Raw genomic sequence first — 22,610 nt, 5'->3', positions numbered from 1 at the left:
CAAAAAAATTGTTTAACACTCAAAGACAGTGAAATTTCAGCATGAATTTGCTTCAGCCGTTTTTCAGCTGATCCACACAAACAGTCAAAACTGTTGATACGACGGTCTTACTACTACCACGCTAGTGCGTGTTGCAGCTTCAACCGTATACACTAAATAAACAGTTTCTGATTGTAAGTGTGGATCAGCTGAAAAACACCTGAAGCAAATTCATGCTGGAATTTCATTGCCTCTGACTGTAAAATGCTGAGAATTTTGTATAAAATTTATTTTGTTTAAGATGACCCTAATCCGACTAGAATTTTGTCTGAGGCCGAATGCAGCCGCGATAAATGCGATAAATGATGGACGCTAATCGGACCCGTGTGCGAATAGCCGAACAACAGATTAATTGCGAAACACCTTGGGTGCGAATAGCGAAACAGCACAGTAGATAAGTATGTGTGAGGTGTTCTGCAGCTGCTGTCGACATTTTTGATCAATATTCCATTTCGTAGTTGTCTTTTGGACGGCTGTATGCAAGGCCGGATTCGTTGACAAAGTATTTTCAAAAAGAAAATTCTCCTGCTATTTTCAACGATTTCATGAAATTTTCAATGGATTTATTCGGATTTCCATAGATTTTTTTGGGATTTCTTTTTAGTTTTCTGAGGTTTTTCTTTGATTTTATGATGCAAAATTTTCGGAGATTTTTCCAGTCTGTCCGCACCTCGACTGAATGCCTCGCAGCTTAAGCCAGATTATTTATATATACAAAAATTTGGTTGCATCTTGAAGACGTAGAGCAATTTTTTACTTAAAATAACATTTTTACGTCGTTGAAAAATAACTCGCAAAAATTCCGACTATCCATTCCGAATATTTGATAAGATGCAACTTAGGCTTTGCATATTTATAAAAACTAAAAACAAAATGTTTGGCAATAAAAAGTTTTTCTAAAAAGAAGTAGAAGAATGAAATACTGCAAAATGACAAGATAATTAAAAAAAAATGTTTTGATGTGTCTGTATGAACCTTAAAAAAGTTCTTTTGCTGTGTGTGTGTGTGGCTGTGTTCTTTCTTCCGATATAAGTTGAAAACAACTTTCAAAATTCAGTTTTTGTTCACGATTTTTCGACAGGTGTGTTAACGTGATTGTTGGAATTTTAAAACAAAGAAAAGAATAATTAAAATCTAATTGCAATCTTCATTGATGCTATAGCTAACTTAAAAAAGCTAAAAAAATAATAAAAATCATAAACACTATGTTGCTCTTTAAAGTGCAAGAAAATTCTCAATTTTTTGCAACACGCTAGGTTTTGTCATTACAACCGACGACTTGTTACTTTCCTGCGTTTTGGTTTTCGTGATCCATCTTTCTTCGTGCTTTTGTTTCGTTATCCAAATGATTGCTTATGCAAAGTACATAACTTTTTTGGTTTCTAAATGAACGGTGATCGCACGCGCCATCGCACCCGGTGTACGATCTTCAGAACATCCACTTTGGTGCGATCCTTCGCCCGAATCATGTTCCTTTTCCACAAGATGATAGCTGCAGAACATTCAGAAAAAACATTGTTACTCGCTGCGATCAACATCATCATTTGCATATTAATCCGGTTACTTACCGTGCTCTGAACGCTACCAAATGTGCATAGTAAGCTGGCGCTGGAATCGACACCGATCTCGTGCATCTGACATATGTATGGCATAGTTGATATGTCAAACATTGTAGCTCGTCGGAATCGAATTGATTATCGTCCCACAGAACGTGATAGTGTGACGGACGACTTGTGCCCTGTTTGTTAACCAATCGAAAGAATGATACAATCTACCCCATACAGAGAGAAATTCCATTCAAATGTTACCTGAATACCCTGATGACTGCACAAGTAAAAATCGAATTCGGTTGGATGTGTAATGCCCACATCGACCGTTGTACCGGCTGGTATGTTACCCGATTTTCCGCTCTGTTCTTTCTTATCGGCACAGAACAATCGTGTGTGATGTCTTTTCTGTACGACGATAAATGTAATGCCAGGCCGATAGCCAGCTTCCAATTTAATACATGCTTCACGCAGGGCAGTTAATTCATGTTGTAAAACATGTGGGAACTGGCCCTCAGACACACCGTCTCGATACAAAATGATTCGGTGAGGCTTATAGCCACCCGTCGATTTGTAAAACATTATCAGCAGCTCACGAACCATACTGCTGAGCTCTTGGATAATTTCCTGACGATGTTGTTGTACTCGCACAGTTGCTGCATATCGTGACGGATGTGCATCCATTGATCCGACAACGGCCGCAATGGATGGTTTTTTATTGTCTCCAGCTGGTGGGTGTGTGACATCGGCACCAAGGAATATTACCGGTTTGTTGAATACCTGGAAGGAGAAGCCGAAAGTTAGTTGATCGGTTCCCGAATTTCCAATGGTTCAATGACACTTACACTTGGTCTTATTGATGGCACAAGAATCGAATTGATTCCGCCCAACTTCACGTTGATCTTTAAACAAAGATTCGATAGCGTCTGTGGCGAAGTTTTGTTAACATTTTTGGCTTGTACACATTGTGTGGCCATACCGAGCACAGTATCACCAACACGTTTCACTTCAGCTAAACAAAAAATTGAAATTGACAGTGCGAGCCTGGTTAACTGTAAATGTGCCTCGTTAGAACTTACCATAAACTGGAGTCTTTCCCGGCAAAACCACCACAACCAATTGCAGCGCATTAAAGCTATTTTTAAGATATCTGAACATCGGTTCAACCTGATCTGGACCAGTGGCATATTTACAGAAACATGGTTGGCCAATGATCGGCATGCCAGCATCGTTGGAAATCTTTTGCAGTTGCTGGGTGAAATTCCTCAACGCATCTTCACGTACGGTTCGCTGTGGTGCAAAGCATGCAATGGCCCAGACACGGATCTCCACTCCAGTGTAAAACTGTTTGCCACGCATATCCCAAACACCCTGATTGGGTGTTGCCAAACTGACCTTGTTCTGTGGAGGGAACATAGGCTATTTTGAATAATAGTCGATCGTTCTTCCTTTAAGTTCGATTGGTCGGTGAAATTTGTGCCATACAAATTGGATACTTACTTGGCCCATCATAGTAGCGCCACGACCACCATATTGAAGTCTGGGTGGTGGTAAAACTCTGCCACGCACCTCCATCATGCTATTTGAAATGGTTAGACCAAATTCCTGCACATATTCATCATTGTTGAAGTCAGCACGTCTGACTAGATTATTAATTTCACGTTCTCTGCGCAATTGGAATTGAAATTTTAGAACGGACTCAAGCGGGAGACAGGTGACAACACAACACTTACCGATCAGGGGCCGAGCGAGCTGTTGCCTTAATCATCGTTGATGTCTGCATATCGGTCAATTTCTTTATGCATCTCTGACCGGCAACGATATTGCATACTTCAAGCGGTAAATAAGTATGTTTGTGCTCCTGTCCAACTTGCAAGCATGGCAAATGTGGATGTTTCAATTTCATTTTGTATTTGTCTAAGAAATATTTGGCAACGGTACATTCAACTGTTTGTCCATTTTCTAATTGCAGTGGGAATCTGAAATTGAATGTTCGCATTGTCGGTTATCGAGATGTTACTCAGCGACGAAACCAATTTTTAAACTCACGATTGCATTTGAGCTGGTCGTCGAGTCACGTTGCACACGCGATATTTACGTCGCATTGTTCCACAATGAGTGATTTCAATTTTTAGACCTTTGATTTCTTTCGTAAATTTGACACGTTGTGAATCGGTGAGTGGTTTTCTTTGCTCCAGCACATCTCGAATGTCCAACACTTCACACATGAAATCAGTAACCGGTTGAGCTTTGTAAAATGCCGTTGCAGATACTAAAATAAAATGACAAGAAAATGAGCAAGACGCTCCCAAACTGTACGCTGATTATTATGTCGCATACCATCGATGTTTAACATCATTTTCCACTGTGATGGACGCACACTTTGATGAAAACCGAACCACACTTCACGACCACCGCCTAACGGATGATAGTATCCATCAGGTGAACTGAAGAAACTCCGTCCAACTGGTGTGTAAACCATGCTTGGTAAATGTCTCATGACGACATCCAGAGCTAGTATTGCGTCGTAGGGAATTTGACGAGTACGTCCCTCCAATGCTTCTTCCAAATTGAACAATGACACTTGCGCAACCCATTTGATTGAGACTCTAAACACTCGATCTTTTCCCTCGCCTAAACGATTTTCAATTTTAGTTTAAATCAATTTGATTTTTTCTGACAAAATCACTAACCTGGTAGCGTAACCTCCAATTCTAAACGATCGTTACCAATGGGCAACGGATCCCGTGTATACAAATTGTTTCTGCCATCGAATACTGGTTTCAAAACACCAAACAATTTACTGTATGCGGCCACCATTGTCTCAATAATTTCCCGATTAACTTTTCGCGGACACTTGTCCGGCTGTATGTTAATGTCATAATGATGCACATAGCCACGCGGCATAGATATTTGAAAATGATTGGCACGAAGTAAAATGGGACGACCCTCCCGTCCCAAGTTCGGTCGTCGCGGACATGTAAATACTGGAAGATCCGGCGGTGCTGGCGTTGCCGTAGTGACAACGCCTAATGGGCCAGCTGTAACGCTAGAGCCGGCTACAGCTGTTGTTGGTGTCGATCCTGGTGTTGGTGCTAAAGAATTTACGGTAAATTTAGTTTCGATAAAAACAAATTTGATCACACCCCGACTTCGCTATAGGATATAGCTTGGGAAATGTTAATTCATTTTCGGTTTTTAAAGTAGTGATGATCTTAAACACTAATGTGTAATGACGCCCTGCAATATGAACTTTTAAATTAACCAGAAGTTAGTATGAATGGCGGAGAATATTATTTTCCTTCTTTCGTTGTTAATCTTTATTTACATGAAAATTGTGAGTAAAATGAATTGTAAAGAAAAATAGAGAAAAAAAATAATAACAAAAATGGAGTATAAGCTTTAGCGAAATGTGGTGGTAATAAGGCACTTGTGGTGTATTTATATATTCTAAATATTTGATTACTTATTCATAAACCAATTGATACAAAGTTTTTTTTTCGTTGTTGTTGATTTAATTTTCGTCTGTCTGCAGACACGTTTCTCTGCGATTGTGTTTCACGAACACGATCGGAAAAGTGTTAACTTTTGATAAAGCTGTTTCGTTCACAAAATTGGAACAAGGTCATTTCTGTGTGGCATATTCAAAGAAGAAAAAATATTTGAAAGACAGCTATGCGTGCCAACAATTAGGCATTGTCTGAATCTACAAGTGAATTTCTGAATGAAAATGAAACCACACCAAATATTAGCAGAATGAAACGTCTGCTAACTGCTATAAATGTGAGTAGTAATGTTTGCAATTCACTTTTTCTGAAACGAAAGACCTCTTATACGGCACAATGATAAAACTAAAGTAGCGTAAAAACACTAGAAAAACGTTGTATTGACATAGAAAGTGACAAACTTTATAATTCAGCCGTGTTGTGCTTGTTGTTTGTATTGATTGTTAATTACAAGTAGTCTTACCACCTCAAATGGCAATGGAAAAAAGAAACTTGATAAGACATAGACCAGTATTGATAGGTATGTTTCATCATATAGGCTACATACAGCCAAGGACTATTTTTGGCAGAACTCGTTCCCATACTGTCCTGAATTTTCCGAATTTTCCCAAAAATTTTTTTAGGGAAAATGAAGGAAAACATGGGAAAATGTAAGAAAATTCAAGAAATATGATAAAACGTTTGACCGAAAATAGTTCCTACATAAAACAGTCTATCGAGAAACGTTTTCTTAACTTTCTCAAATTTTCCCAATTTTTTTGAAATCTCATGAATTTTCCTGAAATTAAGATAATCAATAAAATTCTAGAAAACAATTTCGATTTCTTAGATACAGATAGGCAGTGGTATAGTAACACTAGTAACACTAGTGGTCTAGAAACTAACACAAGAAGCCATGGGTTAATGCTAATAAACAAGACGCCGTTTAAAGTGTCTATACAAATCGAAAATTAAATAAACAAAATTGCATTGTTTATATTACACTATGGTCAGTTTGATTAGGCATTCGAAATAATCAAACGTTAATTTTAATTCCTTTCATTCTTTAAACAAATTATTGCATCGAATTGATTTAATTTTTTTAATTTTGATTTTTTTTTTGATTTTTGAAAAAATATTTATGAATAAAATAATTTTTAGTGTTTACATGAAAGTGTGAGGCTTGTCTGCGACTGCGCAGGGCTCGGTGGCCGAGGTGGTGAGGAAGTCCATGAGTCTATAAAATAAAAGATTAAGAAAAAGAGAACCATTTTGATCAAAAATTATTCGTAAATAATTGACATGCAAATTTTGATTGGGTGTGGTGCATTCCATCGCTGTAACGTAGGGATAATATACAATTAAGATAAACTTCCAGGTATGGTCAAATCTCTACGCGGAGGACAAAACGATTTTAAAAAAAACGGATTCAAACGCACTCATTTCCATATTATTTTGACATACTTGATGAATACGTTCAAAGATACATCGACCGATTTTGAAGAATCGGCCATACCTGGTACATTCATCGGTAATATACTGTTTTGCAAAAAATCCTTTTGCGGTTTAGTTTAAGCTTAAACAAAAGCTTTAAGTGTTATAGTTTATATCAGCATTATCATTTCTTAACCGTATACCCATCCGTTGCGATAGAACGCACCGGTTTTAAAACTATAAATTTAAATTAATGTTAGTAATCAAACACACAATTTCCTCTATTAGATACCGAAAATATACAAATCAAATCGACGACCAACATAATAACAGTGTTAGAATATCAAAATTGGTTAGGTTAAAAATTTACACTAAATCCCAGATAACACCAGCGAAAAAGTAGTAGACAAACGATATATGTCGATATCGATAAAAATGTGTTTATGGAGTTATAAGGGCGTCAGAAGTTTTTATGTCTGAATACATATCTGAATTGAAAGCAACAGATTGGATGGGGGAAGTTTAAATTATTTACGGCATTCTGGCACGCTGGAATCTGATTGTAACGATATAAGAATGACTTGCTGCACTGTGTTGCAGACATAAACGTAAGTTAATTAGTTACTAAACTAGAAAAAATCACCAGTACTCAACTGACTATTTAAAATTTTGAATTTCGATTACGTTTATGCCATTGAAGCATCATGCACTCTTCTCGGGATGTACTCATTTCTTTGCGAATCGTCGGTTCATTCAGAGTAGACAAAATTTTTAGAAAATAGTTCTGTACACCATACGATCACAAAAAATTGGAGCACAACCTAGTGGTATTCTCACTTTTGGTGCATAAACCAGTAGAGCATTATATTATCTACAAATCTTTCACACACAAAACCTCAAACAATTGGATTTACAAAAACAAAAATTTTCATTCTAAAATGTTAAATTCACTCCAACCGTGACAAAGTGAATTGTTCTGGAATTAGAATTTCATGTAACACACTAAGCTGCACGAAAAAAATAAAATAAATGACTGACCTACGGACTCACAACCCTAATAAAAATATGATCCTGTTCCATCTCGTCTATTTCCAACCGGAAGATTAAATTAAAAGCTCGATTAATTTGCGAAATACAATCGGTAAATTTCACTGGAGTACAGAATTTGCAACAGATGGTCTTTCATCAGCTGATTGTTTATGATAGTTGTGTTAACATGGTTTACTCACTGACACGTGTGTTTGTTTGTGTAAATAAGCGGCTGAAACACATGGAAACAATAGCATGAACACCAACGCGTGAAAGACCAGCTGTTACAAATTCTGCACTCGAGTGAACTTTACCGAGTGTAGAATGGGATTGACGCTCGGAATAGGTCAAATTCATAAAACGCACGCAAAAGTTTAGTTCAGTTGCCTTGTAAAAAACTCAGTAATAGTCCGGACATAGCATGATTTGTGAACAGTGTCAGTTGATTTGAATTGCACATCTCAATGATACAACAGGGAATGTATTTCATGTGAAGTCTCTAAACAGGTCAAGTTCCCCTTCCCGTTACTGTTTAGAGATAAATATTAAATACGTTCCTTGATGTAGCATCAGGAATTGTACAACGTAAAGCGATTGACGTCGGCTACAGATCATATTGTAATCAAACTCTACTGCATCCAGGTACAAGGTGATTCAGCTTGTATGACCTGAGTTTGACCTGTTCCGAGCTCGTAAATTGAACAGAAGACTTAGCTGATATTTTAAAAAAATTTGTAAGCATCTTGGAAACGGTTCATCATGCCCGTCTTTTCACACTCTAAGTATAGCTTGCTTAAACTTAACTAATACAATAAAAAAAAATTGTTTGTTTGTTATATATTAAAGTAGCTTACTCTCCGTTCTTCCGTAATGGCTGCTTTCTTCTTCAAAGTCCCGCACTTTTTCCATTTATGATGATTTTTTTTTATTTAAAAAAAAATGTTTTTCTTTTCTTTTGTTTTTTAAAATTTGCCTTTGGTTTCCGGTTTGGTTTAGTTTTTTTTCTTTTTAACTTTTTACGAAAAAATTCCTTTTTTCGAACATAAATTAGATCGGATTTCTTTTATTGTTTAAATATTATTGTTTTCCTTCTCAAGTTGCTGGGTTATCTGGGGTGAAGCCAAATCATCCACCAAAATTAATAAATATTCACATCGCCAAATAAAACATAAAAAATTCTGTTTTCAAATAGTTAAAATGTGACATTTTGTACAAGACTTTACAACTAAAATAGTGTATGGTGTTTGGTAAGTAAAATACTATTTTAGTTCCCCGTTTTAAATGCTGTCCTCACTTTACACATTTGAACATAACAACAATTTCATCACTCTAGCAAAACTAGTAACTCTTCACCGAACGCTGGCACAATTTACAATAAGAAAAAGGATTATCGGTCTCAACGTCAACCTAATATTGCATTTGTATTTGTATATCATCATCCACCACCGCACTCGTCTGATATATTTAGTCCATTCAATGACCCGCAACGAGTAGGTAAAAATTGAACCGTAAAACTTTTGGAATTTTTGAGATTAACGAAATTTCTGGATAAATTGTAACTGAACCGAATCTGTTGTGCATTTGAAAAGAAACATTTTCGGATTTTTTTTTTTAATGAAACGGTACAGGTTGGACAATGAACTATTCAGTTGATGTATTTGAAGGCCGTACAAAATAAAATAAAATCAAAACTTGAAAATATTCGGAAATTCCCAACTAATCCTTAGCTATAAATTCCGGTACGAAATAACTGCACTGAACGCAGACAGAAAATGGTGAGCAATAAACCATTGGATATTTTGTTGAAAATGTACGAAAATTGAGGGGTAGAACAGTTCGCGTGATCAAGTGAAAATCTAGCTGAAATCGTGCTAAAGTTCTTTCAGATCAAGCCTCATCTCCAGGTACGGAAAGCAAACATGTACATTTCCTTTTAAACAAAATTTCGTTAATCTTATTAAATCGTACACAACAAACATAAAGACATCGTCGTTATTCATCCGCCTATTTCTCACCATAAATGCAATGTGCTTAGTGATGCATAAAACCTAGCACAAATATCGAACACTATAAGTGACCAACAAATTCTAATGAGTCATTGACTCAGCATTACAGTATACACTCTAATGGAAACAAAAATTCGAAATTTTGCTTATATTTACAATTATGCTGTTGAAAATATGTGTACACTACGAATATTTCCGTAATTGAGGTTGCTATTATTATATGCACAAAATTTTGTACCTGCTCAATCAACTTGCGTTGTGGTCAAACCACAATAACAATCTCATATGTTGAACGCATATTTTCATGTTTTAAATTGTAAAATCAATAATTTCGAAGAACTATTCGGTCGGATCAGCTTGTCTAATTAGCAATGTATGTGTAACAATATTGCTTTTGACATATTTTACTGACTGGTTAGCTTTGTTGATGCTCTTCGTTTGCTTAACTGAATTTCAATACAATATGGAAATATAGAAACAAATTGTTTCAAATGAAAATGTACAAAGCAGCGCAAAAAAAACAGCCATCGATATTTTACTTCGGTCATTGACCTAAATAGACATTTTGATCAATTTCAAACACAAAATGCTTTTTCCATTTTTTTTTTCTCACAAACAAATTAAATAATCAAACAAATTCGTCGAAAAATCGCATTCAATTGTATCCTACATTCGTACGGATGAGATTAATCCGTCGACAAATAAGTCGAAAGGAAGCAGAAATGTTGAAGCACCAACAAAACGAGCTCGTGTTTCACATTTCACGAATAAAAAAAAACTTTGAATGACTAGTTTTGATAGATATGAAATTGTGTGAGGACAGCGCCAGACGACCACTTAATCGATGGAACGTTAGTTATTGAAAACACTCAAATATTCACAATATTTCGAGGTTTTCCGTCAAAATAACACTTTTTACTTACGCTGCCCTACTGGATTCATGTTTTAATATATCACAAGCAGTATTTGAGGCACAGCGGATTATATAAAAACACAAAATCACAGGTCTTTCTCGAGTATAACTAATTTAATTCACGTAAATACTCATCGCCATTTTGCAATTGGGAGAATGTCTACACAAACTGCGTGTAAAAAATGACATTGGAGAATGAACGATGTGTTCTCTCTTTGTCTTCGGGAATTCATTCATAATGTGTTCAGAAAACAGTAACAGATGGCCCTACTATAGCTGTAGAGTTTTCATGCATCGTTCTTTTAAATATTTCCTATTCTGGATATAATACGGTGAAGACGGTAACTGATGATTAGAGTAGATACATGACCTTGTGATTAAGATACCGGATGAAGAGTACTACGCACCTTAAATTAGCCTGATCACAAATGACAAAGGACAAATCGAATTATAGAAATTCATTTCATTTTGTGTTGCTACGTTAAATTCAAAGGTGGCGCATGTGATACAGCTGACACATGCTCTGCATATCATGACATTTGTGACAATTGTGCGCTAAAGAAAATCAAGAGATCGGTACAATAAATTGAAAATGTCTGTGAAATTCAGCGGTACAATAACACGATCTGGCGGACTTATCGATGCAATTAACAAAAATCTGAGGCAAATAAATTTGAAGGCCGTTTCACGGATTACAATCAGTTTCGATCCATTCAAAGAAAATGTTAGACATACCAGGTATGTAACAAAAACATTAAAATTTCATTCTTGCTTGTAAACCGTTCGGCACGATGGTTACGATTGTATTTGAAGAATGAACTGCTAAAAATAATTCGCGCATGCGACTTGAACAAACGTCTCCCATTTTTATGATTTCACAAAATAAGAGACTGCAGTCTTATTAATCGAAGGGAAACTCTGACTATCGTCGCTTCACGTCTTCAATAAATAATAATTTTCATTGTAATTACCATATGTAGAGGCCTTCTCCAACAAACTGACTGCTTTGTTCAGCTGAATTGTTGTCGTCAAATCGGGATACGACAATGTATGTAAATGGGCTGGCATGCCAGGCGTTAATTCATTTTCTGTCGACATCTTTTGTCCTGCAATTTTGTTAAAAATTCAATTAATCGATTGTTCGTTCTTCATTTACAGAGACTTCCTATTCTTTTTATCGTCTCCGAAAGTGACGGCAACCAATCCCAATTGTGCCGTCAAAACCAACATCATTTGCAACCGTGCACCGTCAACAATATCATTTTCTTTGATACCAGCGGTACAAGGTAAGATAAAAAAAAAAAAATTCGGAATCCGTTCACTGATTAACATCCGGAAATCAATTCACAGAGACATCGCAACTCAAACAAATTAAAATTGATGCTGACAATTTGACTTCGCTGGAACTCCTCCAGATCTGCAACAAATATGTCACGAAATTAGCTCCGAAGGAGGAAATAGTGAATGTCATCAAAACTAAGTCGGAAAAGAAGGCTGGAGCCAAGAAGAGATAGAACATTTGCTACATTGTCTACAGCGCAGTTAGAGAACGGTTATTAATTAGTGCAAGAAATTGGTCAACAAATAGAAAAATGAAAAACTACAAGAAAGGCGGACACATGGATGTCATTGAAAATTTATACAATGGATTGCCATCGTTTACCGATGTGTTTACGGAGGAGTCATTTTACGTATTCGTTGTATGTTTTGTATTAAGCACTTTCTTGATAGCATTCATATTGTCACGATTCATTACAATAAAACCAATGGAATAATGACATTAATGTGTGACTTTTCTTTTCGTTTTATTTGAACGATAAAGATACATTCGGTCAACATTGGCACTAGTAATTCATTGGAACTTTACACAGTTTTTACATCCATACTTTGAACAGTAACTCATTGGGTCGAATTTCGTTGTCATCTGTGTCGGTCACTTTTCTGGCACGGAAGCTATATTTCAAAATCTTAAGTAGAAGCGCTAATTGCGTTATAATGAGGAACGGAGATTGGAAATTTACTTAACCAGAAAGATTCTATCAATTCATTAATCCATGAACGCCACTGGTTGAAATTTGCTTTCTATTCGGTCAGAGGCCTGTAAACGTGGAAATGTTTCACGAATTTTCATGATTTTTGTGTAATCTTCAAAATGACGAAGATTCGTGAAAACCACGAAAAATCGCGAAAAACACGAAAAATCGCATAACGAGTAGTGATTTATGAGGCAAGAGTACCCTATAATTTAGGAGAATAGGTGAGTCGGTTTTCTTGTAATATTTTTAACAAAATTCTTGAGTCAAGGTTTTGCTCTCAATTTCCTAAGAATCATTTACCGTCATTTCTTATCGAACTCGATCTTTTATTGCCGGGAATCATAATTCTTTGCTTAGGTCAATTCTTGCCAATAGAAGATCGATTTTTCTGGGAGAATTGAGAACAAAGCCTGGACCCTGGAGTCAAGATTCTAAAAAAAATAGATACACCAAGCTACCGTCATTTGAATAAGAGACCTGGATAAAACATTTTACGTGTTACGGCATGTTTCATTTTCATTTACATTGCCTAATCACGTAAAGCATTGTATTTACGAGGTTCCAAGTTGTTATTTGACAAGTGGGGAATACAGCCCTCCCCTTCGGGTCGGGCTGTAACACCCCACTTATCAAATACACAACTTGGAACCTCGGAAGTAATATACTATTAACAAAGAATTCTTTTGTCTGAATTTCTACCGGAAAGACCACATGGTCTTATTTGAATGTGCAAGGTAAAAGTCAATAATTTGTTTGTTTAAATTTCCAACAGAATTCCCCCCTTTAAGTCCCCCAAGCAAATTACGGCAGTAGAGTGGACTCTGACTATTTTGAGGCACCATAACCTAATGGCTCATTATTGCATCAGCAACAGATTATATCGACAGTAACGACAATAATGTGCATTGAAAACCCTTATGTGGTTTTATATCTCAAAATGTACGTAAAACGAATGAATATTTAAGATATTGTATCAGACTCTGGGCTCCTTTTAACACCCGGGTGTCGAGACAATGACTTAACAGTGCTGTTCCCGACTAGACAGTGCCTTTGTGTTTATTATTATTGTTATAAGACTCTGTTATTTTCATCGTATTTGATTATTCTGGTTAATGTTTTCAGTTCCAAGCCCCTCATTTGAAGCACAAAATTCTTGCATTTCTCGCACTTGGCACTTTTCCAACTCAATCCTGACAGAATCTTAAAATGAATCTTAATGCCTGCCGATAGCTCTTAATAAAGCTATTAAGACATTGACTTAACGTATCTTCAGTTCATACGGTATGATACCCTTCACACACGGCAAGAATATAAGATCTATTACTTCATTTGATGGAACTATTTTCCATAGAGGTAGACTGAGAGATTGATTCGATATCTTTTACTTCATAATTCTGAACATTAGTTTGCTATATAAGACCGTATTAGTTAGAGCTTTCTGTTTATTCTTGCAGTCAAAGTTGATAACAGATGATACCCATCCGTTGGAAACTCCTTTTTGCAAAACTTTCTTCACAATATGTTGTTAAGGTTAAATAAAAAAATTATTTAATGAATTAAGTGGAGACCCTGTAATTAAAACTTTAGGATTTAGACTTTTTCGATTTGCTTTTCTCGTCTCAGTTTTCAGTTTAAATTGAAAAACAAATCTATTGTCCCAGAAATGAAATCGTAATAGTTAATTGGAGTTTCATGGAATCCATCTTGAACAAGATATCATCGTCACAGTGTTAGTTAAAAATATGCCCCACTCATATCAGCCGACCAGCACAACCACATATCACTGCGGAAGCACACCTTCACCATTGCCAGACTCCTATACAATATCAAAAATAATAACAAAAATTCTCTTTCGACGACTTGCGCACTTCAACTGCAATATCATTGAAATGTTATGGCTACTATATGTGTGGGTGAATAATAAAATGTTTCCAAACATGTTCTAAGCGAGGAGCTTCCCATCGCACTGCCTCATTTTCCGAATGGTATATTAGAAAAAGAGAGAGATTTGTTTTTCGGTGCGACGCATTTTATTTTCAAGTTCAATGTCAAGCAGCAAGAGCGCGCATATGTGCTACAATGTACTTTTGCTGGCAATATCAAACTAGGTTTATAGAAGCAAACCAAACAAACAGAAGAGTGGAAAATATTCGATGAAATGAAAACGAAATTGTCATGGAACTGGGGTATAGGATTTTCATCGTTTTAAAATACATTATACGATGCGGTCGGATAACAATACCGAAATAAAAATAAAATCTGGACAGTTGTCCCAATCCGATTTGAATTGTCGTGTTGTGCCGTTCAGTGTCGTTATGGAAACATCATACAGACACGGGGTCGCATCATTTAAATTCAGCATCTAGGCATAATTTGAATTTGATTGCAATACGCCATTACAAAGTCATATAATATATGCATAATGTAGCATTGCAATGCATTGCTACAACCCTTCGTCACGTAATTGAAGGAAGACTTAAACTTGATGAAAGAGAAACATATTCAGATATTGTAAAAAAAATTCTGAAAATATTCACGTAAAGCACCGATGACGACGTGTGACACATATTGCATTAGGTCCATACCGTAAGTTAACGTAAATTTTTTAAATATAAAGTTGAAATACAAAAGATTGTTGATGAATCAATCAGAAAGATGCAATCCCCTACTCTAACATAAGAAGTATCAATATTTTTGAGTTATTGGACTTAGTAAAATTAGTAAATCAAAGATTTTGTGGGGTGATGACATAACGAATCTTGCGTTGTAGAGAGTATGGGTGGTCATTTATATGGAACGCAAATGGAACGACGAACGAGTTCACAATAAATTGTAATTCCCTTGACTGAAAGTCAGGGTCTTACACCATAAAACACCGAAAAATTTGTGTCAATTTTGATGATTCTTTTTTTTAAATGCGTGGGACGCTATTCCCGAAGGTAAGTTTGAAGATGGGCTATCTGGGACGAAGGATATCACTCACGGCTATTCATCTGTTATCGATAACGACGACAAAAATAGTGACAGGCTCTGGGTAATATGGTTCTTTATATAGTAAAATGCATCTTAAAAAATTGAAGTACAAGATTTGAAAAAAAAAAACAAAAAAAAAATACTATGATCAATGGAAGTAATAGACCCGATAATAATACTGGTCATATGCTTGCCGTCTGTAACAGATTAACGGGTAAACATCTCTTGCTAGTGAACTACTAACATCCTCTCTGATAGTTGATTATCAAATTTGAAAGCTAGCTATCAGGTACGAAGTTTTTTACTCCCTTTACAACCTTGTCTTGCGCCAGAAAAATGCCTGTTATCAAAAGAGTAGGATTTGATTAATAAATGTAATATTCGTTGTTAATAATTGGATGCGTGGATATATTTTGAAATATTTTTTATTTTTTCCGAGCTTTCGTCTTCAGGGAATAAAATGTGAATGATATTGAAAGGATTGCTAAGTGAAATCAGTGAAGTCTGATGTCTTTGGAGTTATTGGAGCCCATGCTCATTTGTACTTTTACTCCTGGAGTGAAAGTTACTTTCCATTTGAGTTGTTTCCGTAGATAGCCCGCAACTTTATTGGAAGCATTTCCAATGTAAGGAAAGGATACCCAGAATTCTTCTTCGTCTTTCTCGTTTTCATTTGAAGTGATGGATGCTAAATTTTTTCTAAAATGCATCATTCCAACAATCAAACAAAATATTTACAACTCCCACGAGTGTGAAGTTTCCAGCTAAGGGCGGTGGACTTCTGTTTTTGTACATAAGTGTAAGAACATCTATCGCACTTTCTTATTTTGTGAAAGAGTTTACGTTCCACATTCGCAAAACATACCATATACTCTGATTAAATTTAAGAAAATGGCAATCAAACAGAATAATAGACAGAAGTTTACGGACAAAGCAGAGCGAGGTCCGTCATTCACACGATTTTTTATGATTTATGGTTAATTTAAAATCTTACTACAATATTTATAAGAAAATTGAGAACTCACAAAGTGGCCCAAAATCATTCCGTCTTATGTTTATTTTGTCAAATTTTACTGTCATTTGGGAGTCATTGATATAATAATATGCTAAATCTGACAAGTTTGATGAATACAGCTGAAAAATTAAGCTGGAATCAAATGTAAGCCTTCATATATGTGATGTTTCGGAAGTTTATCAATGGAAAATGAAAATTCAATGAAATTGATCAAAAATATCAGTCAAGGGACCTCACCCGCCCAAAAGGTCGGACCTAGTGGTTTACAGATTCCGATAAAATATTTTTTAAATGTTTCTTTATTAATTAATATATATGGCAACAATAAAAGGTAAGAAAACGAATCATCTGTTATCGTCGTGACGACAGAAATAAATGATCTACACCGGCTAATACGAACTTATATAGAAAATTTTATATTCAAACTAATGAAGCAATAGATTCTGTTTCATTATGTAAATCAAATATGTAAATCAAATGAAGTAACAGATTCGAAAGTCACATTGTGAACAAGCCTGCCGTCAGTGAAAGAATAAATCTGAATAAAGCATATTTTGTGCTCCAATCTAAATAAGTTTTATACTAAGAGCTTGCGATTTATTACTCAACCTCCAAAGTAGATTACCAAAATATTCGATCCGATTTGTATTCACATGGTTTCATCCCAGACCGTAGTAGTGATAATATGTTTTTCAAACATTCGGCGACATTGTAGATGGAAGCAGGAAATGACAATAACATTGATAAGTTCATTATTCCCTACAATACGGTCGGCTAGCGTCAACGTTTAACGACATCCGATTTTTTTTTTAAACAACAGTGATAATTCTGCGAGATCACAGTTCTTTGAACATTTTATAGTTTCTGAAATGTTTTTTATTTATTTCTTGCAACAATTTGAAAGTACAATACGGACGGTTGATCATTTGTTATCGACAGCTACAACAACAACAAAAAACCGAAGAGCTTATGCGTGCCTGCACAGTGGAAAAATATCTCAAAGCTAATAAAGTAAAAGATCTTGCATCTAGATAATGCTTAGAACCAAAGAAGTAACAGTCTCGATGTTTAAGTCTACGCTTGCAGTAAAAGTTAACTGTTTGGGAGAATGTGTTTTCGTTTCATTTATGAACACATTTATTTTCACGATGAAAATGAGAATTCGTACCTTTTACCTATTCACAAACTTGTTTCGAATTATATGATAATACTGTAGATCAACCAGTTTTATTTTAAAACGAGTGTTTCTTTCACTAAAGCCAATACGCGTGCAGTCAAAAGATGTCAATAATTCTTCTTCTTTTTTTTCGAAGACTTAAATAACCATCGCCATCACGACACCAAAAAAAATTGATGCCGGCGGACTAGCTGCTAGACATGTTTTTCACATCAGTTCTTATTTTTTTTTTTTTTTTTTTCATAAAAATGCAAAATTTATACCGCAAGGCCACCACAAAACGAATGACACATTTTTTTCGTTGTTGAATACTTTCAGATGCCATTGCGCTTTTGAAATATAAAGTAAAAAAAACATTCTTACCAACTATATAGTTTGTCATGAAAAGTTGTCATCGTGAAGCCATATCTCAGTATTGGTAAAAAACGCGGTTTTATGATATTCAAGAAAATATTGACCTCTGTGGTAAATAAATGAATAAATGCTAAATGTAGTATGAGTCAGTTTATATAAAACTTATACATCACTGCTACAATTTGAAGAAAGTGCCAGTATTTTAAGGGCAATCGATGATTAAACTTTTGAGTGCGATGCTAACATTGAAAACGATTTTATGCAGACTTGTGCTGAGATGCTGAGATGTTTGTAGTGCTCTCCTAATTAACGATTAGGAATTCTGTAAACTTGATTTAGAGGGAAAACTAAATTTAACGAATCGACGTCATAACACACTCACAGCGCTATTAAATTTCTTAAACGTAAAGCATTGACTCAATATTATTGAGCATCCAATATCTATCTAAAAGATTCTTATCAAGAGTAAGTAAGTTTTGTTGATCGGAATCGAAAGCATTTTTTTGTTCGCAAAGCTTTTTGAGATAATCGCAGTGACCATTTTTGAGAAAATGGTTTTCCCATTTTAATTTTTCCGCATTTACTTAAATTTTCCAAAAAATATTTTTGGAGAAAATGTAAAAAAATTCTGGAAAATTGAAAATTTAGTGAACAAGTGACACAATTTGTGTCAGCTGTTTTTCAGCCGATCCAATCAGTGGAAAACCATCTGAAACGAAATGCGTCACTAATTTGAAAGTATGATTTTCGAGATTTCTTTAATCGAAGTTTAATAACGTCTACACTTTCGGAACAAAAGCATTCTAAGAACCTCTTCATTTACTACTAAAACGTTAAATTAAAACACATTTCATTACGTGGCAGGTATACAAAGCTTTCCCTTCCTGTATTTTAAAATGTAGCTCAAGTTTATAATCACATTTCTAATCTTTTGTTTTAACCGAAATGATAATGTCTCTCCGTGTGAATACTTGTATTGTTACTCAATATTCGATAAATAAAAATATAAAATTATAATGAACCATTTTTATCAGCGTATTGATAAAAAACATTTCAATTGTTTGGTTGTATCAATGAACAATGATTTCAAGCTAAAGTGTTTCAAGTTTTGAGAATAATTTTGTGTTACAAGTTCAAATCACATTGACACATTGAATGTATAAAAGATTCGGTAAAAATGATGCAACAACGAAAAAAAAAGTTTATCTGACCATGAACCCGATCGGATCATGAATTATTAATTTTCTTGGTTGTGAATGACCATTCGTTGGTTGGGTAAAGTATTATCTTAAACGAAACTTTCTGACTTTAATATTTTGATAATGGGACGACTCCGATGGAATGGCAGTGATGGCAGTTCTTGGACCTTGGTCTTCACTGGACCGGCTGTGCGCTCATGTAGGAATGGAATAAACAGTAAATGTTAGGAACGAAGGAAACATTTTTGATTTCCAATAGTGTCCTAATGTTGACCTTTAACAACAAAATACAATTTGGCTGGCTGGTTTATTTGTCTGTAAAAATGTTCTGACTCTTCAAAATAAACTTTAATAAACTCTAACTTTATAAAGAGTGTTAAGTTTTAATATAAACAGTAAATAGTACACGCGTTTAATTACATACTTCACTGTTCTCCGATGATGATGACAAATTCTAGCGACTTCACTTTAAATCTCAAAACGACCGGAAGTTGAGAATTCAAAATAATTCATGGAATAATTAATCGCTCGAAGAGCAGTGAATTCCAATGTCACCAATGGCATGCCTTCGCATAATCAAGGAAAAAAACCCATTTCGGTTGAATAATATCAATACGAAAATGTCATTGTTAGCATCGCACTCTCCTTCCCGGTTGAGTAAATTAAAAACAATTGTTTAACAAAAATGTCTGCCTCTGTAATTTGGTAGCTTAATTAACCCGAAACACTCGCAAAAGGTATCGTATATATTCATTTTTTGTACACGAAGTCATATGACACGTCAATGCACATTATTATCGTCATCGATGAATATACATATTTTGCATAGCAAAAATCAATAAATTCGAAATTACGTCTTAAAAAATAAGCCAAGATTGATATGTCTAACTCACCCGATTCTTTTTCTTTTCCTTTTCTTTTATTGCTGCTGTGATTGATTAATCCAATAAATTCCGGCGATATCGTTGGGTAAAATCGTCAACAATATTATAACCGGCAAATAAATTATCGTACCGGTGGTAAATTAACAAAAACCACCATTGATTCGAATGCTGTTTCAGTACAATATTATTTTCAGGATGTTCACCATTCAAGAAACACAAAATTTAAGAGTTACACAATTTTCAAGTTTATAAAAACTTTTTTTTTAATTGACTTTGTTTCTTTTACGTATATTTACACATGGGCACGGTAAATTGCTTTAAACAGAAAAAAATAATAATAAAATTTTATGGAAACTTCTTTACATTGGCAAGGTTTCGTTGACTTAAACATAACATTTTATTGTAATTATTTTTTTTCTTTTTGATTTTCACATATCTTGCTACATAGTCATTAAAATATGCGTAATTTTCGTGTCGAATTTTCTCTCTTCTTATTTTTTTTTTTAACACAACGACGATAACGAGTTTGAACAATATTTTCGGCAAAAGTATATCAACATTTTGTATCAGAAAACCCGATGATAGTGACTACAGTAGTTCTCTTTGAGTTGGTAATGTACATACAAGTTCTGCTTGTTTTTTTTTCTTATTTATTTTTACTTACACTTTTAATGCATTGCACAATATGCCGTACAACACGGCGACTAGTCTACAGTACCCATTGTAGAGGTAGTGAAATAGAGATGATTAAATAGCATTACGTGTTGTTTTTGTTTATAAATTGGATCAGGTCGATCGATTTTACGTTGAATTAACTTATAACGAATTGTAATTCCAATTTTCATTTATCTTATTCTCTTGTCCGATCACTAAATGTCAACAATACCATCCAAAAGATTCGGTAAATATTTTTATTTTCGAATAAAAATCATCGGATTTTAATTAGATGTATTATATCAAATCCAACCAGCGGCGTTGCGATATGGCTGTGTACTCATTCATTTTCATGTTCAGATGTTTGAATGTGTACAATAATACACCGTGCTCTTCTCCATTCAATTATATGCCAATCTCACAAATGCCTCCGAGTGTGTACGCACATACAGTATGTTTGTGAATCGGATAGCACACAACAATGGAACTTCGGTTGTATTCACACTTTCCCCATCATTGAGGAATGAAATACATTGATAGGCGGCTCCTAATAAACGTTTTCATTCAACATGCATACATATGAAAACAAATGTTGCGAATTCAAGTTTGTTGATTTAAAATGCTACGCATGTTGACCTATCGAATTGTTACCGACATATACGTGAAGAGTTTTTCGGCATACAAAATGTCTTTGAGATTAAGCAAAGAGCAAAAATAATAATGAGCCCAACATGACCGTTTCATCTCAAATTTCGTATCCATTCCTTTGTTTCAATCTGTATAATTACAAGCTCGTCGTACATACTCACATCCGCAAGTCTGTTGGTATACTATCCGCTTAAATGAGATATTATTTATACTTTGGTTATAGAATCGGTATAAGTAAGACGTTTCGCTGGTATATGTTTTCACTCAAGGTCAACGCGAATTGTGTTGGTTAGATCGTGAAAATTGTGCTGATGTATTCACAATAACAAGAGGAGACAGAGTGTTGGTATTTGTGTGTTTTACACAAGTACAGGGGAAAATGCAACGGATGGGGATGCAAGTAAAATGCAAGACACTTTTCCATAGACATGGAAAGTGGAACGAAAGGCTTAAACAATTAAGAAATGCATCGTACGTTTTGTCAATGTAATTATAACAAGCAGATGGAAGCATAGGAGAGTAAATTCAGTCGAAAGTTCAGTTCATTTGAAATGCAATAGACCTTAAACTCGGTCTTCCTCCTAAATGTCTTTGATCTGCTTATCGAGATTTTTTGTATAGATTTATCAGGGTGGTACGATCACTAACGTTATCTCGAAACACAGTTGTTTTAATTTTTTAATTTTTTTTTTATTTAATCATTGATTTGTGTACACATATCCAAAAAGCAATATACTTTGTATTAATTTTTTTTACGTGTTTAACATCCATACAATGGCACAGCATCGTTATTTCATTTTCCGGCGAGGAAGTCAAAGAAGTGAAAAGGGGTTCTAAATATTCTCGCACCCTATTGTGCGGCATCTTCTGTACAATTCATTGTATCAGGCTCAAGTCAATAAGATTTAAGAATTGAGTTGCAAGAAATTGATTCAATTATAGGGGATGAATGCACTAAGTGTAATACAGTAGGTATAACGCGAGAATATTTAGGGCGCCTGTTCACTTAATTTTCTTCTCACCGGAAATTGTTCTAATAGTGCTGGACAATTGCATGAATGTTGTCCACTTCATTAATTATATATAATCAATATAGAGATTTTTTTTTTGTGTCGCACGTATTAATTTATGTCAATAGAGTAGATTTATCCGATTATTTTACTTTATAATTTATTAATCTTTTTTTTATATACGGAAACAGCTTTTCAGTTTTTTTT

At 34.9% G+C, this 22,610-nt stretch overlaps 3 protein-coding genes across 6 annotated transcripts; 2 read left to right on the top strand and 1 right to left on the bottom strand.

Annotated features, from left to right (window-relative positions):
• Positions 1-990: 990 nt before the first annotated feature.
• On the bottom strand, positions 991-21,104 carry LOC119085998 (protein argonaute-2). 4 transcript variants are annotated; one of them, XM_037196570.1, is made up of 13 exons: positions 20,101-21,104; positions 11,425-11,559; positions 6,240-6,308; positions 4,280-4,681; positions 3,927-4,220; positions 3,636-3,858; positions 3,320-3,565; positions 3,087-3,252; positions 2,666-3,005; positions 2,432-2,598; positions 1,848-2,366; positions 1,608-1,777; positions 991-1,531 (listed from the first exon to the last, which is right to left on the bottom strand). In XM_037196570.1, exons 2-13 carry the CDS (start codon positions 11,549-11,551, stop codon positions 1,393-1,395), a joined length of 2,862 nt encoding a protein of 953 aa, XP_037052465.1. In that variant the 5' UTR covers positions 11,552-11,559; positions 20,101-21,104; the 3' UTR covers positions 991-1,392. The 4 variants fall into 4 exon arrangements, with proteins under 4 accessions (XP_037052465.1, XP_037052466.1, XP_037052467.1 ...); XM_037196571.1 differs by lacking the exons at positions 11,425-11,559; positions 20,101-21,104 and adding exons at positions 8,389-8,564; positions 10,464-10,744; XM_037196572.1 differs by lacking the exons at positions 11,425-11,559; positions 20,101-21,104 and adding an exon at positions 10,464-10,743.
• Positions 10,993-12,038, top strand: LOC119086006. The gene is made up of 3 exons (XM_037196583.1): positions 10,993-11,191; positions 11,612-11,739; positions 11,804-12,038. Exons 1-3 carry the CDS (start codon positions 11,046-11,048, stop codon positions 11,965-11,967), a joined length of 438 nt encoding a protein of 145 aa, XP_037052478.1. The 5' UTR covers positions 10,993-11,045; the 3' UTR covers positions 11,968-12,038.
• Positions 10,998-12,237, top strand: LOC119086007. The gene is made up of 3 exons (XM_037196584.1): positions 10,998-11,191; positions 11,612-11,739; positions 11,804-12,237. Exon 3 carries the CDS (start codon positions 12,046-12,048, stop codon positions 12,226-12,228), a length of 183 nt encoding a protein of 60 aa, XP_037052479.1. The 5' UTR covers positions 10,998-11,191; positions 11,612-11,739; positions 11,804-12,045; the 3' UTR covers positions 12,229-12,237.
• Positions 21,105-22,610: the final 1,506 nt, after the last annotated feature.

The sequence above is a fragment of the Bradysia coprophila genome, chromosome IV, assembly GCF_014529535.1.
Source record: "Bradysia coprophila strain Holo2 chromosome IV, BU_Bcop_v1, whole genome shotgun sequence".
Classification (NCBI taxonomy): Eukaryota; Metazoa; Arthropoda; class Insecta; order Diptera; family Sciaridae; genus Bradysia; species Bradysia coprophila.
This window is presented reverse-complemented; position numbering and strand designations above follow the sequence as displayed.

Coding starts and splice junctions, on each gene's coding strand:
- LOC119086006 (XM_037196583.1), top strand. CDS start 11,046: ATGTCTGTGAAATTCAGCGGTACAATAACACGATCTGGCGGACTTATC. Junction 11,192..11,611: donor GAAAATGTTAGACATACCAG/GTATGTAACAAA, acceptor CTTCATTTACAG/AGACTTCCTATTCTTTTTAT. Junction 11,740..11,803: donor TTTGATACCAGCGGTACAAG/GTAAGATAAAAA, acceptor ATCAATTCACAG/AGACATCGCAACTCAAACAA.
- LOC119085998 (XM_037196570.1), bottom strand. CDS start 11,551: ATGTCGACAGAAAATGAATTAACGCCTGGCATGCCAGCCCATTTACAT. Junction 3,566..3,635: donor CGACCAGCTCAAATGCAATC/GTGAGTTTAAAA, acceptor ATTCAATTTCAG/ATTCCCACTGCAATTAGAAA. Junction 1,778..1,847: donor GCAGTCATCAGGGTATTCAG/GTAACATTTGAA, acceptor GTTAACAAACAG/GGCACAAGTCGTCCGTCACA.
- LOC119086007 (XM_037196584.1), top strand. CDS start 12,046: ATGAAAAACTACAAGAAAGGCGGACACATGGATGTCATTGAAAATTTA.